The sequence below is a fragment of the Camellia sinensis genome, chromosome 10, assembly GCF_055761805.1.
Source record: "Camellia sinensis isolate YWXY chromosome 10, ASM5576180v1, whole genome shotgun sequence".
Lineage (NCBI taxonomy): Eukaryota > Viridiplantae > Streptophyta > Magnoliopsida > Ericales > Theaceae > Camellia > Camellia sinensis.
Window position 1 is genome coordinate 19,761,386 of NC_138970.1, and position 23,148 is coordinate 19,784,533.

The 23,148-nt window shown below is 36.3% G+C and overlaps 1 protein-coding gene and 2 long non-coding RNA genes across 3 annotated transcripts; 2 read left to right on the forward strand and 1 right to left on the reverse strand.

Annotated features, from left to right (window-relative positions):
• Positions 1-311: 311 nt before the first annotated feature.
• Positions 312-15,689, forward strand: LOC114258936 (DNA gyrase subunit B, chloroplastic/mitochondrial). The gene is made up of 21 exons (XM_082890959.1): positions 312-781; positions 1,017-1,143; positions 2,201-2,281; positions 2,390-2,503; positions 7,187-7,243; positions 7,804-7,905; positions 8,824-8,974; positions 9,092-9,168; positions 9,703-9,813; positions 10,463-10,533; positions 10,889-11,030; positions 11,138-11,236; positions 11,415-11,543; positions 11,775-11,889; positions 12,632-12,699; positions 13,526-13,639; positions 13,726-13,842; positions 13,971-14,024; positions 14,110-14,215; positions 14,351-14,481; positions 15,498-15,689. The coding sequence occupies exons 1-21, from the start codon at positions 639-641 to the stop codon at positions 15,564-15,566; spliced, it is 2,178 nt and encodes a 725-aa protein (XP_082747085.1). The 5' UTR covers positions 312-638; the 3' UTR covers positions 15,567-15,689.
• A 455-nt stretch (positions 15,690-16,144) lies between these two features.
• LOC145800993 (uncharacterized) lies at positions 16,145-22,017 on the forward strand. The gene is made up of 2 exons (XR_014341743.1): positions 16,145-16,271; positions 21,880-22,017. It is a non-coding gene; the product is annotated as an uncharacterized LOC145800993 (long non-coding RNA).
• LOC145800994 (uncharacterized) lies at positions 16,464-20,674 on the reverse strand. The gene is made up of 2 exons (XR_014341744.1): positions 20,123-20,674; positions 16,464-16,623 (listed from the first exon to the last, which is right to left on the reverse strand). It is a non-coding gene; the product is annotated as an uncharacterized LOC145800994 (long non-coding RNA).
• Positions 22,018-23,148: the final 1,131 nt, after the last annotated feature.

Genomic DNA, 23,148 nt, shown 5'->3' on the forward strand with positions numbered 1-23,148 from the left:
TAGCTTATTCTTAAAGCATCTTCTGCTGATTTCTAGCTTATTCTTAAAGCATCTTCTGCCCCACTCAAAGAATAAGCTGATTTCTGACTTCCACAAAGCTATAAACTATAAGCTAAACCAAACACATCAAAATAATTTAAATTAAGCTAAAAGTTTAAATAAGCTATAAATAATTTATGCCAAACAGGCATAATATGAGAAGCCACCTCCAAAAGGGGCCTAAAACGCTATGCCACCGCCGTCTTACCCCCCACGGAACCGTTGTTGATGCGACTACTACCCCTCGCACTCCTTCACCGCGGCGCTATCAACCCACCACTAATAAGAAAATTAATGTTCTGCTTTTACATATCAAACATGTAGATTATATTCAACACTTAAATTCTAATAAATATTAAATACTAAATAAATTTTCAAATCATAGAAATTCGACCTTCAATCTTTAATTTCTATATTAACACCTTATTTATTAAAATTTTTAATTCTAAAGGCTCTTACCATCAAAGGTTTATTTATTTTTAAAGAAAAAAAAGAGAGTAGGGTTGAGAGGTTGTTTGATCTTCTGTCACCCAAAGTGAAAACTCCAATTTTCTTGCCCCAGAAAACGCGAGAAACTTTTTTGGTTTCTCCCTACTTGAATGGCCCTTCTGAAGCCTCCTCTAAATTTCTCTCTTCGACTAATGGCCTCACGTTTCGTCATATACTCTTCTATTCACTCCCACACTGTTTTTCTCTCCTCATCCTTCACTCTCTCTCCTCCCTCCCTCCTCCTCAGAACCAGGTACACCCTGTTTGGTTTCTGAGAAAAAAACATTGGAAAACGATGAAGAATTCACTTTCAACTATCGTGTTTTAGTGTCTTATCAATTGCTGTGTTTAAAAAATGAAAATAGTAAAACTTCTGGTTGAATATCCCTAATATTGCCATATCTAAAATGGAAATACTTTCTAGATTATTTTCCCCTCTTTTCCTTTCTACCCAAACGAAGCTTTGACAAGATCTGTTGTTGTTACAGGACAAGTTTCGGATTGAGAAGGGTTCGAAATGCAGTGTCTTCAAGGGCTTTTATGGCTTCAAGCCTTACCACCGAAGCTTTTCAGGAAAGTACGAGCTCGAAAGCGTATGGGTCTGAACAAATTCAGGTAAATTGATGGGCTACTTCAAAGAGTTTTGAACATTACTTTAATGGCTTATTGTTGGATGAAGAAGTTGTGATGAATAAGTTAGTTTAGATAGATGTAAAGGTGGATGATAATCACAGGAGTATTTTCTCAAATTAAGGACTTAATTATTTTATCTATGTTTGAACTTGAGTGAGTAGTGGAAATTTAACACCCCCCCCCCCCCCAAAAAAAAGAAGAAAGCTATAGATAATTGGTTCTTTAGAGGCAGGTTCAGTTGGTCAGTTTGAACGTTTTCGAAGTCTTTGAATGCTTTATTAAGAAAGAATTGGCAGTGTAGTTGTCATTGAAATTGATATAGTTGTGGAGTATAATAAAGAAAATCCTTCAGAAATCGTGATTATGGTAGAATGGTTTCAGCAAACCAATGAGAAGAAAAGAAAGAAAACTGCATAAATTATAAAACGAATTAATTATTTCATATTGTATTAGTATACAACCATCATACGACCACAATTGTCTTAGTGCCAACAAAGAGTTGTGTAGCATTCACTGTTCAAATTCTAAAATCAATCTTGAACACTTGTATAAATTGTAACAAATTTGTCTGAAGGTGAGTTGTTGGATATATCATATGCAAATCTTGAGTAGTCCAAAACAATTAACCTTTGAAAGGCAGCATTGCCAGGTTGTGGCTATGATATGCATTTCTTATAAGTTCAAAATAAGTCATATATTAATCAATCCATAGAGGCAATAAGGGCATTAGAGCTTTGAGTATTATCATTGCTTTTGTTGCTGTTATTAGTGATTTGTAAATTCCCAGCAACTCATGGATGCACTTGTTTTGTCGCAGATAGCTCTTCCGAAATCACGTTTCTTCCCATGAAGAAATTAGTAACTCACATAATACCATGTACTTTTTGTTTATATATATATATATTTTGGGGTTGGAGGGTGATTTTGGTTTCTATAGATTTGTATTTTTGTGTGTATCTTGTGATTTTGTTTGTATGATCTTGTTTGTTTGCTTAGTGCTGGTTTGTGTTTTTTCATTGTGGCTTCCTCATTTAATCAGGTACTGGAAGGTTTAGACCCTGTTAGAAAAAGACCAGGAATGTACATTGGAAGCACTGGACCTCGTGGTTTGCACCATTTGGTATATTCTTTACCTCTTTGCCATTGCTTCATTAATACTTCTCAATGTGCGTAATTCTGTTTGACATAAATAGAAGTTGCCAGATCCACTGACGTTGACTTCTTTTAGGTTTATGAAATACTGGACAATGCTATTGACGAGGCCCAAGCAGGATTTGCTTCAAAGATAGATGTTGTCTTACATGCAGACAATTCAGTGAGCATTACGGACAACGGGCGTGGGGTATGAGTTATCTTCTACTTTTTTTAGCCAATTTGGAGTTCTCTTAGGTGTAAAGAGTTGATGATGGACAAATTATAGTGTTTTCTTCACAGGGGATGCATTAACGTCCTTGACATTGATGCTTTACTATATTCTCACATTATACTCTTTTTTTTTTTTTTGCAGACTGACATCAATCCTTCTGCTAGTCAAGTTTCTCAATTTTGCTCTTTGCACATTGTTGTGCTATCATTTTACTTGACTGTCTTCAATATGTTACCATTTTCCTCATGTTAGAATTTACCATAAACCTACCACCTCACCTACTCCACTAAACCTAACCCACTACACCACTACCACCTCCACTTCACCTACTCTCCTCCACTTCACCTACTCTCCACCTACTCCCAAACACACTCCTATATAATAGGAATCCTTGTAATTGTAATAAACACAACACAATAAAGATATCAATCAATAATATCAATCATCAATACATATTTCATTCTCTCTATTGTTTCCATACATCAAATTTAACATGGTATCAGAGCAGGTTTAGAACCTAATATTTTCGCTTCACCGGCGGGCGGCAACCTCACCTTAGCCGTCCGCCGGACCTCAACCTATTCCGCTTATTTTCTACACATACCTTCACTAAGTTGTAATGGCTCTCGAAGCTCTCAACTCACCCACCGCAGCAACCTCTTGGTTTTCAAAGCCCGTCTACAAGTGTCGTGTATGCGACAAGGCCTTCGGCTCCTATCAAGCCCTACGCGGTCACAGGCCAGTCACCGGAAGCAAGCCGGAGGAACCAACGACCAGAGATCTAGGCACATCGGAGCTCGATTTCGCCGACCAACGCCGATGCCGACTCCAAACAACTGCTGTTGGCCTAGGCCAATCAACCTGTGTTGGTATTGGTGGGGATCCTTTTAATGGGACAAACTTTGTTGATTGCATGCAGAAGTTTCTTGTTGATCCTCAGACAGAAGGTATCGTTCTTATTGGTGAAATAGGTGGTACAGCTGAAGAGGATGCGGCTGCACTTGTAAAGGAAAGTGGGACTCAAAAGCCTATTGTTGCTTTTATTGCTGGACTCACTGCTCCACCAGGCCGGCGTATGGGTCACGCTGGAGCTATTGTATCGGGGGGAAAGGGTACAGCTTTTCCAGAGGCACAGCTTTCAATCAATAAAGTTATTATTATTATTATCTCAAATAATCAATACATACACTCATGTTTTTTAGTCCACTTTTGAACCCATCCTCACCCCACTTTGCTTTTCTTTTTTTTATTTTATTTTTCGTACTCATTATCAGTCCACTTTTGAACCCACTCCAGCACACCCACGTATGCGAAAGTTGGGTCTGTTAAAAGTTGGGCCACGTACAAGTTCATCACCACTTCTCTCTTTTTCAGCTTTTTCTCTTCAGGAATATATTATCTATATTTTTTTATTCTAAAATATTCTCCCAGCTGGCTATTCTTTTCTTTCTTTTTTATTTATTTATTTATTTTTCTTTCCACCGCCCCACTTTTTAAACATCTTATTATTATTATTATTATTATTATTATGATTTCAAACATATTATTATTATTTCTTTCTTTTGTTTTTTTTTTTCTTTCTTTCACTTTATTTTTTAATTTTTTTTTTCTTATTTCTGCTCAAAAAAAAAAAAAAAAAAAAAAATCATAAACACAAACAAACCACACATCGTTTTATTCATGACAGGGAATTAACCCCGATCACATTTCTACCAAACAAAAAAAAAAAAAAAAAAAAACAGTAGATTTGTTTTCTTTTCTGCAGCGGCCACACATCGACCTCACTTCTTCTCTACTCTGCCGCCGGTCTTTTCTTTTTGCCTCCGTCCTGGGCGGCCCTTGACGGTGTTGCCTCCGTGCTTCCTAGACCACCAAGCAAGTTGCTTCCTCCCTGCTCCTCCACTACAGCATATGGTGGACCTCCAAATCGGAACATCACGGTGGCCTTCCGCTTCAGCTCCTTATTTTCCGCCTTTAGCACACTTACCTCTGCTCGCGCATCCTTATACATGCGTTGGAGCAGAGCCAGCTGGGAGGTTAACTGTTGCACCTCATTTGTCCTGCTCTGCAGCCGGTGCGACAAATTTGTGACCGCCGTCATGCTTTCCACACATGCCTTCAAAGTATACTGATTGGCCTCCACATCCGACTGCACTGCCATTCTTTGCTCCACCGACCGCATCGAAAAGTTCAACGGAGCAAACTCCGGGGCACTTGGTTGCGGTTCCAGTGCCACCGCACCAGTTCTCTCTCTTGTTGACTCGTTGAGGTCGGGAAAGAGGGTGAGCAGTCCACGGGAAGACGAGGACGAGGCCATTTTCTGGGCAACAGAGTGTTACAGAATATCTCAGCACAACGAAGAGTTTTTCAGAATCTCTCTCTCAGCACAACGGAGTTTTTTTTTCAGAGGTTTTTTCGCAGCTTTTCTCTGCCTCAGCCTCAACCTCCGTCTTATAGCCGAGGCAGCCACGCGCATCGCGCGCCTCTTGCCACCAGCCGACAAACGGGCACGCAAGCCAAGGCGCCCACGTGCCTCGCCATCATGTCCGGCACACCTTTTGATGAATTGGGCACGCCTTTTGATGGCACGCCTTTTGACCAAATTGGGCACACCTTTTGAGGGTGCGATTTTTTAAGGGGTCCGACAAGACTCTGTAAACTGTCCCGACATTGATTCCGGTTAGCTCCTTTATGGGTCCGACAAGACTCTGTAAACTGTCCCGACATTGATTCCGGTTAGCTCCTTTATGGGTCCGACAAGACTCTGTAAACTGTCCCGACATTGATTCCGGTTAGTTTCTACAAGGGTCCGACAAGACTCTGTAAACTGTCCCGACATTGATTCCGGTTAGCTCCTTTATGGGTCCGACAAGACTCTGTAAACTGTCCCGACATTGATTCCGGTTAGTTTCTACAAGGGTCCAGCAAGACTCTGTAAACTGTCACAACAACTGTCACAACAGTGTCTGCTACATCGGTCCGACATGACCCCGTAAACTGTCTTCTACATCGGTCCGACATGACCCCATAAACTGTCTTCTACAATGGTCCGACATGACCCCATAAACTGTCTTCAATAACGGTCTGACACGACCACACAGTGTCTGCTACAACGGTCCGACATGACCCCGTAAACTGTCTTCTACATCGGTCTGACACCACCATCCAGTGTCCTCTACACGTTATGACACCACCATACAGTGTCCTCTACAACGTTATGACACCTTCACCAACGGTCTGACACGACCATACAGTGTCTCCTATCTTCTTTTATTTTTATGTATTTTCTTGTTTTGTAACTCTCTTCAAACTCAAGTTGGTTAGTTCCTATCCTCCTTGAGTTTGCGGGGGGCTGTTAGAATTTACCATAAACCTACCACCACTACCACCTCACCTACTCCACTAAACCTAACCCACTACACCACTACCACCTCCACTTCACCTACTCTCCTCCACTTCACCTACTCTCCACCTACTCCCAAACACACTCCTATATAATAGGAATCCTTGTAATTGTAATAAACACAACACAATAAAGATATCAATCAATAATATCAATCATCAATACATATTTCATTCTCTCTATTGTTTCCATACATCAAATTTAACACCTCAATATGTCTCACAAACCCAGAAAATCTCAAGGAATGCTCACAAAGCTGACAAAACTCAACCATAAAAACAACTGAAATAGTGTCAAAACCAACTCAGATAAACCAACAACTGTAGAAAACTAGAGGAAAAAACTCATTGTATTCACAACACCCTAGCTGGACCTCCTTGGAGCCTGAAAAACAAGGTTGGGTAACGTTCCCAACAGTGTGGTCAACAACCAGAGAAGAGTCTTCACAAGCATTCATTTGATCAAAGCCAAGGTTGATTGAAGATCTTAGAAAAATAGGCCATATTTTTTCGAACATCAAAGAAATAGAAAAAATATATCAAATGAACTTAGAAAATTTTGAAAAATTTATCGGTGAACACTACTCTTCAAGTCAATCATGTTGCTGTATTTATTTATTTATTATTATTAATATATATATATATATATATATATTTTTACATATCAATCGTAAATGAAGAATACCATATCCTTTCAGTCCACAATACGAGAATATAAGAGAATGACACTATGATACCAAGTTCAATGTACACTAACAAGAAGAAAAGAGCCCATATGTGGTTAATGAGCTCTCTGCCCCCATGCATCTGATCAGCTTGTGTGGTTCATTGGTTTCATTGAATAGAGAGAGACCAAAAATTTAGGGTTCTCTCCCTTGGGATACATGTATTTGTATTAGATAGAGTTGGCCCAAGTACATAAATACCCTTCAAACAATTAAGCAAAACACAAAACTATAACAGATAATTACCATAGATGTCTTATAGGGGTGGTTGCTACCTTTTCTATATATATTTTTTGTTTTTTTACTTTTATGGTATTTTTGATTTCACCATGTTTATAGTTGATACTTATTATGATTTTGAAATGAACTGGTTATGTGATTTCTATTTACTTACTAAAATGGGTTATCTCAAAATACTACTTTGCAATTACTTTATGTTGTTAGATTGTGCTTGGAGTAATTTCTTTGAAGCTGACATTCATGTGCTATTGCAACTTTTCACTTACTTCCATGTTTCACTTGTGCATTGCAGATTCCAATCGACTTGCATCCAGTGACAAAAAAATCTTCTTTGGAGACTGTCTTGACGGTATTGTTGCATAAATTACCAATTCCATTTTAACGTTGTAAGTAGACTGCACGGTTATGGGATCAAGATGGAATTTCACCTGGAATAGTTCTCAAGGGGCCACTTTGAATCTTTTTACTATATGTTTGCATAAAATTTTGTGCATGTTATATTGTTTCCTAAAGAGCACACAATTTGTGAAGCAAAACAACCATCTAGTTGCTATTACTTTTGAGGTCATTTAGATATACAGTTGTTCTGTCCTAAGTTCCTAACCTAAAATAGTATTATTAGTTGGCACTGTAAAAACAGTGTGTTTTAATTAATAGAGCAGCTGTTCAATTCCTTACTGGCACGCGGTTGTAGGAAATCCTTAAAATAAGATGCAATGCTGTGTGGCACATCAATCTTCACGTACGTGTTATGTATAAGAAAAGATTGCAGATATATGGGCTTTTATGTATGTATGTATGTATGTTACAATATACATACATATATCTGGTAGCTGCATTTGAAATGTGACAAATTGTTTTTTGACTTGGCTGATGGTGGCAATAATGTATGACGATTAAATTGTGCAGGTTTTACATGCTGGTGGGAAATTTGGTGGTTCAAGTAGTGGTTATAGTGTCTCAGGGGGACTACATGGTGTAGGCTTATCTGTTGTTAATGCATTATCTGAGGTGCTACTTTCTTTTCTTATAACTTTATTTGGCCATTCCCTTCAAGCTGGTTGAGATATGTAGATATATTCATGGTTTTCTCTTTCGTTTTAATGTTGTTGGTTTCGGTGGGCCTTTGAGTTCCTTTTGGCAGTGGAGTAGGCTTTAGGTTACTATAATTTTGATGATATTATATATATATATATTTTGGTGTCAATTAACTTGGGGTCTCCACTTATGGATCCCTGCACTAGGGTGGAAACATTTAAAATGATGGCCTTCATTTCAAGTTTCAAGTAATGATGAAATGAGCTTTATACATCTATGCTGAGAAAGGGTTACCCTTTGTCACCCTTACTGTTTACCTTAGTGGTTGATGTTATAGGCAGATTGATGGGTAGGGCTAAAGAGGTTGTTTTAGTGGATTGTTTTGTGATTAGGAGGGATGGTGTATCTGTGTTTCATTTGCAGTTGTAGATGATTCCATTTTTCAGGCCTAGCTAATGCTTGAAATTCAACTCAGAATGACCCTTAGTCTTACTTCCCTGTTCTGTGACTTTCAGTTTGCTGGTTCCCGGGTCATAGAAATGTTGAGACTCCTTTATTCTGGTGTCATTCACATTACTTGTTTACAAAATGAATGATATCTCTTTTAGGCTTGCACAATAATCCCCAAATTCCTTGGACCACAGGTTATGCTCCAACTCACTCTTCATAATAGCGTAACTACTCTGGCCCAGGGTGGGCTGTGTTAATTGTGTCTCCCTGGCCATCACATCAACACTAAGTGCTATATTCTACATTTTGCTTGCTGGTGCGCACTCAGTTCTTTCATATTTTTTTTTCTCTTTTTTGTTGTTTATATATACATTTTACAGTTTGTGGGCACCAATCGACTTAGGATCGAATCATTTGTTTCTGACATGTATTGGTTTGCAGGCATTAGAAGTTACTGTTTGGCGTGATGGAATGGAATACCAGCAGAAATATTCCCGTGGAAAGCCTGTTTCAACTTTAATGTGTCATGAGCTTCCTGATGAGTCAAAAGACCGCCAAGGGACACACATTAAGTTTTGGCCTGACAAAACAAGTTAGTCTCGACTCTCAAAACCCGGCATGCTTTTGATGATTCTATTGATTCAATTTGTAGCAATAATTGCATTTAGGGGTTTTCACAGTCTTTGTCTAACTATGAACTTTTCTGCAGTATTCACTACTGCAATTCAGTTTGATTACAGCACTATAGCTGGACGGATTAGGGAGCTGGCTTTTTTAAACCCTAAGGTACAGTCTTTACCATCTGCTTATTGTTCTGTGACATCTTTAAACCTTCTGAGTTGTTATTCTAATTTTTTTTCTTAAACTTCTCATTTATTTTTCAAATGTAGATTTTTTTTAAATTTTTTTTTAATCTGGTAACTTGCTGCATCTTTTCCAAATATTGGTCAAATCTGATTTCTGTTTGCAGCTTCCTTTGCTGCATATTCGTTTTGTGAATGGATATTGTATTTGCAGTATACCTGTTTCCATATGATGATGCTAGAAGATTGTATGTGTCAAACTATGGAATGTTATCTAGCATGTTGTGGGATTATTAAGGCTCAATGGCTAGTCATTCAACACTGATTTCCTGTTGGTCCTTCAGTTTCCTGCTGACTGCTCTAACATTTCAGATCTTTCAGAAATGGATCCTTTGCTATCTAGTATTAATATTTTAATGGTTAATTATTAATTTCATTTTCTTGATGTGCCATCAGTCTTTGTGACTTTTGTTTCTTTTTATTTTACTATACACTGCCCTTGTCTCACTGTTTGCAGATTATTATTGCTCTTAAGAAAGAGGATACGGATCCACAGAAGAACCAGTATAGTGAATACTACTATGCTGGGGGATTGGTTGAGTATGTGAAGTGGCTAAATACCGACAAAGTGAGCTAACTTTTATGTATATGTTTTTCCAATACTACTTCTTTGCTACGCTCGTGGAGTCCTAATTTTTTAGTATTCCATTTCCCTATTCTTCCATCAAGTTTACACCATTTTGTATCCAAACTGAAGTACCAAAGGACGACTAATTATGTGGTTACTTGCACATCGTTATTGTCATAGTGTGATATTAAATCGTCAAAAATTAATTGTCTTACCATTTATGTAGGGTTATTATTCCCAACTTATTTGAAAAGAGAATGTATAACCTTCTCCCAGTTTTAGATGAACTAAATTTCTAATAGTGAAAGTCAAATAAAAACTGAAAATTAGAATAGGTGATAAATCTAATGACTATTATGACTTGAACGCATCAACTGGATAAATTTTTATTTGCAGCCTTGATAATCCACCTTTTGTGCCTGAAAGTCTTGTCATTCCCCGAACGCTGATTACACCACTGCTAATAATCATGTAACATTTTGATGCTTATTTATCTCTTGATATGTGAAAGCTGGCTGGGATTATTTGGTAAAAGGATTTTTACCATCTTTCAGTTAACTGATAATTGTCATGCGCATCAACCCTTGGTTTGACATTTGCATTATGCTTGAGTCTTGACTGTAAAGTGACTGATAGTTCTTTGATCCAGAAACCACTTCATGATATTGTGGGTTTTAGAAAAGAAGCAGATGGAATCAGAATTGATGTGGCTCTTCAGTGGTGAGCAATTATTTCTTTCTTTCTTCTTGTTGCATTTTTTCTCTTTCATGAATCTCTTGACAATTTCTTCTTTCAAATTTATTTATTTTGGTTAGTCCACGAGAAAATACAGAGACCACTTCAATAGATTCAGTCCATGTGTCACTCGTTCACTATCTTGTTACATGCTTCTTGATGCATTTGCATGAGCTAGGATTTCTTACAAGCTGGGAGAGAACAGTATATGGTTTTCTCAAATGCCAAAAGCGTTTGATTTCTTGCTTCAAACTTTGGTCTGATAAACCAGTGTTATGTGCAAAGCTGCCAATTGTGTAGCCTACAGCTAATTTAGTTCTCTTCTCAATCTTTGTTGTAGGTGCTCTGATGCATATTCAGATACAATGCTGGGATACGCTAATAGCATTCGTACAATTGATGGCGGTACTCACATAGATGGTATGAAGGCGTCATTAACAAGAACTCTCAACAACCTCGGGAAGAAATCAAAAATTTTCAAGGTGCGTTGGTTCTGGCCTATTATTTTGGCTTTTTGTTGTTGTCAACGAATATCTTTGGTTCTGGCCTATTTATTTTGAATATTAAAATCTTGTTTGATCCAATCCAGGAGAAGGATATTAGTTTAAGTGGTGAGCACGTGAGGGAGGGATTAACATGTGTAATCTCTGTCAAAGTTGCAGATCCAGAGTTTGAAGGTCAAACAAAGGTATTACCGATTTCGTCTTTACATTTGTGGTCACTGATGCTTTCAGTCATAAATAATGCTTTCAACAACATGAAGTTTATGATCATCAATGCACATTTTGAAGTTTGAGATCACCAATTTCCATTTTCGTTTGTTTGGAATATCTTATATTACTGCTTATTCTGTCTATCCTTGAAAGACAAGGTTGGGAAATCCAGAGGTGCGGAAAGTGGTTGATCAATCTGTTCAAGAGTATCTCACTGAATACTTGGAGTTGCATCCAGATGTACTCGATTCAATCCTTTCCAAGTCCCTTAATGCTCTAAAGGTACCATAATTAAAATGCGTGAATCATGACTGTCTAAAGGTACCATAATTAAAATGCGTGAATCATGACTGTCACAATTAAATTATATGATTGATTGAGCTGCTCTTCCCTAAGAATATATTATTCACAATCCTTTGGGTGCATTTCTGTCCCTTCTAGCTGATCATTGCCGTCATATCTAAAATTTGATTATTTCTCTCACTAGTCACATGCATGTTCTTCCATGTTTAGGCAGCTCTGGCAGCGAAGAGGGCAAGAGAATTGGTGAGACAAAAGAGTGTTTTAAGATCCTCATCTCTTCCTGGAAAGCTAGCCGATTGCTCAGCCACAAATCCTGAAGATTCTGGTATCCTCTGTTTATTCTTTCATTGAAGTTAAAAAAGGGTAGAGTTTTATAACAAATGTCAATTGGTTTTCTGTTGCAACGATGTTTTTAATGATATTTCTATTATCAATTGGAGTTCTGTTGCAGGGATGTTTTTAAGGATATATAACAAATGTCAATCCAAGTGGCTTTTTAATCATTTATCTAGTGTTTTTTAGGTAAATTTATTGTTAGTTTCTGGGGTTGAACTGCATAAGTTTATTATATGATACCGATTCCTCTGTATTCTTTTCAATGTTGAGAAAAGTGTAGAAATATGGTTATGAATTATTCCTTTGCTCCGAGTAGCATGACTCTTCTCAACTGTATGCTATTTAGGATTGCTAATTGCTAATAATATCTAGTTAGTATTTGGTACTCAGGTTGAAGAGAGGTAAGAGATGTCCTAGTTAGTATTACAAACATGTCCGGGGGTGTCCCCAACATGTCCAAAGAAAAATATTAAAAATTAAACATGCCATGTGGCGTGTCCACATGTGTCCCAATGTGTCATGTGTCCCTGCGTGTCCAAGGAGTGTCTATGTCCTACAAGTGTCAGACACGGATACTGCAACTTAAATGAAGTGTCCGTACTGGTACTTCATAGATGTCTTTGGATCTATTAACTTCATAACTTGTGGAAAGGTGTTGTCTTAGGTTTGGTTTGGAGAAGTTTTTTGTAATAACTTGACCAACCAATTTCAAGTTCATTTTTATTTTGCAGAAATATTTATTGTTGAAGGAGATTCAGCCGGTGGCAGTGCAAAACAAGGGCGTGATAGGCGCTTCCAGGTGAAATTTTGACTTTTTCTTTTTTGTAGCTCTTAGCGCAAGAAATGGTTGAAGCTTCTTTTGGATAATTTTGTTGTAAAGTTTGCTTTGCTAAATTGTGTATCTTGTACTCATTTATATTTGCTCTCATGGACAAAATTTTTCAGTCAACTTTCCATTAATTAATTATGGTGCGGCTTAGGCAGCACTTCTGGAAATATTTTTTTCCTCCCCAGTGCCACAAGAAATAGTAATAATAATTACGATAATGGTAATATTAATAGAATACAAAAGAATCTAAAAGAAACAGGAAAAATCAATAAAGAATTGTATGCTGTGTGTGCGCGCGCGCATGGTATTAGTGGAGTCTTGTCCCGTGCTTGGTTACCTTGCTTGAGGTGGATATTTTATTTTTGTTTGTAATTTGTGACCTATGTGTATCACTTATTGGCTTATTTATTTATTTTATATAAGATAGAATTAAAAGTTAAAACACATACAATACATGAGATATGGTTAGCCATGAAATTTTTTGCTCTCTCTCTCTCTCTCTCTCTATATATATATATATATCTCTGTCTCTCTTTTGTGTGCCATATTAATCATGTAGAATATGTGCCAATGATTGATAATGTTTTGTGTTACGGAATATGTTTCATGCTTCTTGTAAACTTGAAGTTTTGAATGAAAAAAATCATAATTTAAGTGAGGGAACTTTAGTTTAACTTGTGCAGGACATGTCCTTTGTACTTATTTCTCAATCATCATAGCTTATAAATGCATTATTCTTCAGGAAATCTATGACAGTCCTGACTACTAAAACATACCTATTTGTGGCCTGATGCAGGCTGTTCTTCCCTTGAGGGGTAAAATTTTGAACATTGAAAGAAAGGACGAAGCGGCAATGTATAAGAATGAAGAGATTCAAAATCTTATTCTTGGTCTGGGACTTGGAGTAAAGGTTATTTAATTATAATCTTCAAAATCTTAGTTCCTTTCGTTTCAGATGCTTCACCTATTTTGTTGACTGAATTTTACTGGTTTTAGGGAGAGGATTTTAAAAAGGAAGCTCTCCGCTATCATAAAATTATAATCTTGACAGATGCTGATGTGGATGGTGCTCACATCCGCACTTTACTATTGACATTTTTCTATAGATATCAGGTAGATAGTTGAGATAATCATCTATTAAATTTTGTTGGTCTGAAAAAGAGAAGAAAGAATAAATTTTTTCTTGAAATGCCTAAAAAATTCAAAAGCAGTTTGGTTTATTTAGTTTTTGTTCCTTGCAGAGAGCTTTATTTGATGAAGGTTGCATTTATGTTGGCGTGCCACCCTTATACAAGGTGTGCTTTTGAATTTGATGGGTCCAATTGAAAAAATGTTCTAGTAACTACACAAAAGTTTGTTCTCTCTTGTCAAAATGATCAGGTTGAGAGGGGAAAGCAAACATATTATTGCTATGATGATGCGGAACTAAAACAGTTACAGAGGTCCTTCCCTTCAAATGCATCTTACAACATTCAGAGGTTCAAAGGTATGACCAATAAAAAAAATATGATATTTTTGGTGCCTGAGGGCTTTGCAAATCCTTTCTATTCTGATCCCTTTCTTAGCGAATGATTTTTTTTTTTAATGAATGTGACATTCACCGCAATTGAATGGAACACAGGTTTGGGGGAGATGATGCCTTTACAATTATGGGAAACAACATTGGATCCAGAGAAAAGACTGCTAAAGCAATTAATGGTAGAGGATGCAGCAGAAGCAAATGTTGTTTTCTCCTCTCTTATGGGTTCCCGGGTATGCAAATCATGCATGTAGCTTATGTTGCGGTTCTTGCATATAATACTCGTGACAATTATATATATCCACATTTATTGAGACAGAGACACTTGGGTCTTTTGTTAGTGGGAAATTGTATGACAACTTTTCTCGCCATATAATATAGTTTTGCAGGCTAAGAAACATGGACACGGACACAACAATAGATATGCCGACACGATTTCTTTTTTTGTAAAATATAGGACACGACAGATGCAAAATATGTCATATAGGGATAAATAATTATTATATGTCATATATATATATATATACATATAACCCCGAGGGGTTGGCCTGGTGGTAAGGACTTGAGTCTTGGGGGTGTGCTCTCTCGAAGGTTCAGGGATCGAAACCTCTTAAGTGCTAACAATTCTTTGGGGCCATTGGACTGGGAAAAACCTTTGAATTAACTGTGGTGCACTTGCGAAAAATTCCTTGCCGAGGGTCTATGCATCTCTAGGGATTAGCCAGGTTTTGATCCGGAGATCCCAGTGCCAATAAAGAAAGAAAAGAGTCGTATATAAATATTTAAGTAAAATATAATAAATTTTAAAGTTTAAAGGAGCAGAATAATTATAAATTTACATTGTTTTTATTTTATTATTTAGATTTCAAGTTATTTTATTCAAATTTGTAATATGTTTTATGTGTGTCTTAGTGTTGAGAAGTGTCTGACGAGTGTTGTGTTGTATTGGTATTGGACACAAAATGTTACCTTGTCCGTGCTTCTTAGATTGTAGATGATTAGGCTTCTCAATTGCCTTGAGAAATCTATCTTGTTGCTAGCTACAATTCCCTTTGTTGTCATTCACATTACTGGTGGTGTTTCTAGTCCCACTTATATGGAAAGCTAAAAAACAATCATATAATAATCCAGAAATCGCAATAGAAAAGAAAAAAGGGTGGTTTGTGGTGGTTTTTAAATCTTTCTGACTACATAATCTAGTATCCTTGTTCATGAAGATAATCAATTCCTCTTATGCTTGCTGTTTTAGGTGGATTATAGGAAGGAACTTATACAGAGCTCTGCAAGCATGATCAACCTTGACCAGCTGGATATATGAAGGGTATCATCAAATATAGAATTGAGAACATCCTTTGTGCTATATATTGTACTAAATGGCAACTAAATGTAATTTATTTATTTTTTAAATTTGAATTTGTGAAGCAAAAGCTTCTTTTTTGCATGTTGTCTATTTTCTTCCTAGTTTGGTGTCATTTGCAAAGGCATCCAATATCTCTGATCATGGCTGTAGCTCTTGAAATCTTTGGTTGGTTGTGGAGGTTGATGGGTTCATGGGTATTTGTTTTAATATTTTTATCATCATCATCATCATCTAAGTTGTATTTGATTTCTTTCAAGTGTCGTGTAAATTAAAATTTAAGGAAGTTCAATGTATTTATGCCAAACCCTTGTAATATTTCCTCTTAATTTTAATGGAGGTTAGTGTAATTCATCATAAATTTTTAATTTGAGATTCATATTTTTCATCTTTTTAGATGCGAAATTACTAATTTAATTTTATACTTTTTTTTTTTAAAATTTTCATTTTTACTAAAAATAAATATAAGTATGTTAAATGTTTTCTATATATATATATTAAAAAAAAAAAAATTGTAAAACGAAGTCAGCGATTTAGATTTCAGCCCTAATTTTTGCGTTTTGACTTTGGGATTAGCAGCGAAGTGCTTGAAGTTGAAGTTGTTTTCTTTGGTAGAGATAGAGAGGAAGAAGAAGAAAATCACCAGAAGTCCTAAATTCCAAATCGGTTAGTTTAGTTTCGTCCCTCTGCTTCATTCAAAATCTGGGTATTCTGCATAAACTTTTAATCCAATTTGTTTTTCAATGTTTGTTTCGTTTTCTGTAGAAATTATTGAGTAATAATGTAATAGCTAAAGTAAATGTTTTGTTTTGTGTGTGTGTGGGGGGATGTTTTCTTATTATATTATCATATTTGGATGTTCAAATTAAAACCAAATATTAAATAAATAAATAAAAACTAAGAATGTTCAAATGTATTAAAATATTTAAATACAATACAAATGTTCAAACAAAACTGTAAAGTAAACATCAAACACAAAATAAATGTCCCAAATCCAGCCACATGTCAGTCCATCTATCTGTGACCAAAAAAAATAAAAATAGAAAGTCAAGAACAGTTTATCAAACATATATTTGTTATCTATTGTCTGTCCATTAGTAATTTTGTAGCTAAACAAGAGAAAAGTAAGTGATGTTTTGGTTTATTTTTTATTTGATATTATAATTTTAATTTTTTTGTACATTTTTGTTTCTGCTATTGTAAATTGGATTTTAAACTATTAACCAATAAGGCCATATTTTTATCTTTTTGAGTTCTTATAATAATTTCATCTTACCTTATCTTAATCTATAAAATAAAATTTAAAAATAATTGTAATGAATATATATGCAAAACAAACTTTGTGTGGGTGCTACTAGATTTATAAAGAAAAAAAAAAAGAAAAAGTGCATACATACCATTTTACCAATATATTTTTAATATGTATAGAGGTCTCATTTTTAGAATTCACCTAGGGTCTGGCAAAAGATAAGGTCAGACAGGCCTTTTTGTTCAGTTCTTTGTTTCTCTCCACCTACAAAACAGGATTGCATATGATGAAGGGGGTTGGATAACTTCATATACATTGTTGAACTTGTTTCCTAACAATTTAATCTTTGGGGACAATGGGTGGCTTAAGAGGCATATCTCATAAATGGTGAGCCCTACAATGTCTAGGGAACCTAAGGGACTGAAGAAATCATACCCAGCAATGTGTGCACTTTTTAGTACCCAATTTTGAAAGAGACTTGTGTGAACGTGTTAACAGAACCTAATGTGTAGATAATACAGGAATAAGTAGAAATGAAATACCATTTAGATTCGAAGCCTTGTGCGCAATCTCGCGGTATTCAAAGCTACAGCCACATAGAGCCAATCTATTATGTTCATCAAAAATTGTAAATAAGCATGTCTCCAAGTTCTGTTGAGTATTAAGCTGCCAAAGACTCCGCAGAACCCAAAAGTAAATCCAAGCCCCATGCTAACATAAAATCCTGTGGTTATGAATGTGCCCTCATCCTCTTGATTATCTAGGCCATAAGTGCCATCTGGTCCTTTTGGATTCTGAGGTGCTTCATCTCCTGGGCACACTTTTGTAAGTGGTGCCCCACAAAGTTCAGGATTTCCAACAAATGTTGAATTATCCAAGCTCTGCAGTTGAGTGCTTAATGGGATTCTTCCTGATAAGTTGTTGTCCGATAAGTCCAAGTGACTAAGAAAATTTAAGGTTGAAAGGCTTATAGGAATTCCCCCAGAAAGCTGGTTTCTGGACAAATCAAGAGATTCTAACAATTTCAAGTCGCCAATTTCTGCAGGCATTGGTCCAGTTAGCCTGTTTCTTGAGAAGTTCATGGCAACCAGACCAACAAGACGCGTAATGTTACTGGGAATTTCTCCGGTTAACTTATTGCTCGAAAGATCAATGCTCTTCACAAGTCCTAGAGTATTTTTGTACTCATATTCCCTACCTTTCCACACCAACAATGCACTGAGGACTTAATGGGGGCTGTAATAACCTTCTTCACCATCCCGGATGGTATAAGTTTGATCATAAATAACATAAATGGTTGGATCAAATCTCTGAGTTTGAGTCATTGCCAAAAAGTTGTCAAGGCACATTGGTATGGTCCCTGAAATATTATTTAGGGACAGATCCAAGATTTGAATGTTGTTTAACTGACAAAAATGAGTAGGTATGCTTCCATGGAACTCATTTGATCGCAGACTGAAAACAACCAACATAGATAGACTTTCCCCTATCCAAGTTGGTTTTGTTCCAGATATTCTGTTATCTCCCAAATCAATAATTATTAAGTTTATGCAGTTTCTCAAAGGCAAAGGCAATTCCCCAGTGAAATTATTGTTACGTAACTGCAGTACCTTAAGCTTCGATATGGAGCCCAGAGACCTAGGAATTTTCCCAGTTAAGTTGTTGTTGGCCAAGCTTAGAACATCCAAATATGTGAATTGCATCCAACAATCAGGGAGTTCTCCGCCTATTATGTTGCCAGAAAGGTCAAGACGGGTCAATTGCTCAAATTTAATTGTGCATAAGAAAGAAACTGACCCTGAAAACTTGTTTTTGGAGAGATTCAGTGATGTTGCAGTAGGGGGGAGGAACGGTATTGGACCCGCAAAGTGATTAGAACTCAAGTCTATTGCAGGAAACGCTGGAAACTTCAATGACAAATCGGGCATGATGCCATTGATCTGGTTATAAGAGATATTTAACAAACGCATTCTTGGAGACAGGTCCCAGAACCAACTGGGGATGGTAGCTGAAATTCCAGCAGCAGAGATGTCAAGCACAGAAACGTTTTTTTGAGTTTGAAGCCATTTTGGAAAATGAGGGCCCAACTTGCAAGATCTCAGCCTTATGGTATCTAGATGAAAAGGTGGAATCCACCCTGAGTTGAACTTTAAAACCAAAGAATTAAGAGACAAGTCTAAGAACTGCAATCGGGAGAGATTCGACAGATGGGCTGCAAAGACGAGACCTTCTAGATGGTTTGAATTAACATCCAAAACTTCGAGCTTGGGAAGCTGCCCGATTCTTCTAGATAGAGTCCATTTGAATTGATTTTTCCAGAGATATAACTCTCTCAATGATGAACATAAGGTAAGATCAGGCAATGACCCCGTAATCTGGTTTTGGGACAAATCTAGAACAAGAAGATTACATAATGGTTGTCCAAAAGTTTCTGGAAAAGACCCATCCAATAGATTGCGATCAAGATGTAAATCTGTCAGTCTTGGAAAACTTATGTTGTTGGGCAACGAGCCTCTAAGTTGATTCCTACTTAATTGTACAAACTCTAATAATGAGTTTTCCATGCTCCCAAACAAGACTTGAATAATGGTAGAAAGGCTATCGTTTAGTTTGTTGAAATATAGATCCAACGATTGCAATCTGCTTAAATTACTAAAAGATTTCGGAATTCCACCTTCAAGCTGACTGGAAGAGAGATCAAGGTGTGCAAGGGAAATCATGTTCCCAAAAGCATAGGGAATCACACCTTGTAAGCGGTTATTAGAGAGATCAACCTCAATGAGGGCACTGCTAAAGTTGAACAACCAATCGAAACTAGAAGAAGTGAGACCATTTCCAGAGAGATCAAGGATAGCAAGAGAGGTAGAAAAGTTGAGGTATGATGGCACAACAATCTTAGGAAGCTGACATAAATCTAAGCGTAAGCTAGTCAGCAAAGGGAGCTTATTAACTGATTGAAACCACTCCTTAGCATTGCTAAGGTCCACATTTTGCAGGTTAAGGTGTCTTAAAGATGAAAGATGAGAAAGCCACTCAAGGTTTTGGACATTCATACCACCATAAGGACTAAGATCAAGAGACTGCAACTTGGAAAGGTTCCCAAGTTGAGAGGGGACTGTTCCACCAAATCCAGCATAAGATAGATTGAGGTGACGTAAATTGCTGAGAGAACCAATAAACTCGGGTATGCGACTGCCTCCCAAATTATTGTTACTAAGTTCCAAGTAATTCAAATGCTGCAATTCAACTAGGGAAGGGCTAATGTTACCTCTCAAAGGAATGGCAATAGGCAAGCTGCCAAGACCAAGCATGGTTACGTGACCTGTTCGGTTGCTGCAATGGACTCCTCTCCATCTGCAACAATCTGCTTTTTCTTTTTCGCTCCCCCAAGAAGAGAGAGGGCCATAATCATCCACAAGGCCTTGTTTAAGGATGAGTAGTGTTTGTCTCTCCTTCTCTATGCACCAAATTTTAGCATCTTCTCTATGCAGGAGGGGAATTCACAAATAGTAAAAAGACTACAACAAAGACATCAACAAATTGTTGGGAGCTTCTTTCCTTAATTGTCATCATGGACATGTTGATCTGATCAAGATGAAGAAAATTCAAAACGAAACCAATCAGGGTTTTAAAGTGTTTTATGTTTTTGAATTCTGTGTGTACATTTTAATAATCTCTGCTTGATATGCTGTCAAAGACTTTTGTCGACCGAAGATTTCGCTCAACTTTGATTTTGTGGCTGCTTGACGTATAATTGAAACATTGATTTCAAGATCAAATCTGGCCACCGACAAAAATGTCCAAGGCCTGACCTGACCCACACACTACAGGAAGATGGATTTGATTTCCGAAAGTTCTCCCATCAACTTTAATTGGAGCACCATGAAAGGTGGGTTTGTTTTGTTAAAACAGAAAATGAAACTGTACTTTTGTCTTTGTATTCAGAAATTAATAATTGAGGTGGCTTGTCAGGACACATAAAACATAAAATAAGTTTTTTTACTTTTACAAAAGACCAAAAAAAAAAAAAAAAAAAGTTTGGTAAAAGTTTTGACAACAAAAATAAGGAAACATGCTTGGTGAGTTGATGGAGATGGTGGTAGTGGCAAAATAAAAAGTGATTTTGGTCAGTGTTATAAAAACAAAAATAAGGAAATATACTTGGTGAGTTGATAGAGGTACTGGCCAGATGTGGGCGCCAGAGATCAACCAGCGGTGGTTTTCAACCACTATTAAGTATTCTGAAAATTATCTTGAAAATGAAATGAGTGGACAAAATTTATTCTTGTTTGAATCTGCACAATAAACTTCATTTTCGGAGTACATAGCCTTTGTTCATTTTGGTGAAAAAAGTTTTTCACGATTTCTAGTATTTGGTACAATAGAAAATGAAAGTTTAATGGAAAATATTTTTCGAAGTCAAACAGAAAATGAGCCGATTTTGATAGAAAATATTTTTTACTTTTAAAAGGTAAAAATGTTTTTTGGACCTAACAAGACATTAGAGTCTTATAAATACTACCACCATTTTTACCACCACCACCACCACCACCACCACCCTCCTGTTGCCATCACCCTACCAACACCACTCACCATCTTGTCACTACCACCACACAATGACAACCTCCACACCTGTCACTACTGACACATTACCACCACCACCACCCTACTACCACCAATGCCTCCAAACAAGGATAACTATTTAAAACAGTGATAGTTGTCCTTTTTTTAAATATTGTTATCTAGTCTTCTATATCTATTAACTATTGATGGTTCTGTTCCTGAGGATTAATTTGTTCATTTATATTATGAATGAAAGGGGGATGATTTCTTTTGGACATGAAACTCACCTCAAATCTTAAAACCTGCTATATGTTTTCACTAATTAATATACTATGATGACTTGCGGCATAGAAGAGTTGTTTTTCTTTTATTAATATTTTTCAATTTCAATGCTTTATTCTTAATATAGTACTTATTTACCTGAGCCTAATTAGCTTTCTTATTTTATTTATATTGTTGCAGGAAATGAATATGATTTTGACATTTGAGAATATTATTGGTTTCTGTCTTGAATAGTTGTTCCAAAGCTTAATCGAACCATTTCCCATAGGTTTGGTGTAGTTTAATTCCACAATTTCTATAATTTGATTTTATTCCAAATTTGTAGGAACAGTTGGTAGTTTTTGGTCCTTGGTTCCCCTCTAAACCTTACAAAACCAATATGTGCTCACCCCTAGAGTCCGATGATAGATATCATGACAATCATTCAATAGATAAATGATCTTCGTAGGGTTGCACCATTTGATTTTACATTGTCATTCTTTGATTTGATCTAGAGGAAATTTATCATTTTAGAAGTTGCTGCACTTTAATTGCATCAACTCAACAAATATATGGTGAATGAACTTTATCTCATGAGAAGAATGAATATTATTGAAACTTGCATACATCTGTTTATATCAATCAATGTAAAAATTCAAGCAATCTTAGTACAAGTCATTGTGCCACAAATTTAAGATAGCTACATTTAGATATCCTTGCATATCTATACAAATAAAGCAGACATATTATACATTTCCTGACCTTTATAAGAGAGTGAACCAATCACAAAGAACATGCAATAAAAGGTCAGGTATAATGCGTCTACGTAACCTAGGGCCATCATAACACTGACATACCACATATAAGAATCCACATTAAAATATATGCGATCAAGAAAATAGGCTTGCAAAATTTCAATACATATCAACATATACGATTTTGTATTGACCGGTACTTAATGCTAACATTTTCCTACCAATTCACTCAAATAGTTGCAGATACAATTCAACTATAGCAATATATTAATTTACGGTAAATGCTAACAAGTGTGCCTTGCACATTTTTTGATGTTGGGATTTGCATATACAAGTATTTTGGAATTGGTGAAAAGGTTAAAAAAAATATTAAAATCAATGAAAAATGTATGAAATTAGTGAAAGTATCTTGAGTTCTATACTTTTTATTTTTATGGTCATTTTATTTCTAATTTTGAGAATGCATGGAAGAGTGCAAAGATGAGTGCATTTTCACTTAGCTTCCATTGTCATCATCATGTACAAGTCTTGAAAATTAAGTTTTCATTCTTATTTATTATTCATGTTTATCCCAAAAGTATAGCTCCTTTGAGAGAATTCATGATTCATAGTGCAAGCTAGTGTCCTTGAAGCAAAATCCGCATTGTGTGTTGACTGTTGGCAACAAAAGTTTACTAGGTAGGACCTTTCACCAAAAATCCCAACAAAAATTATT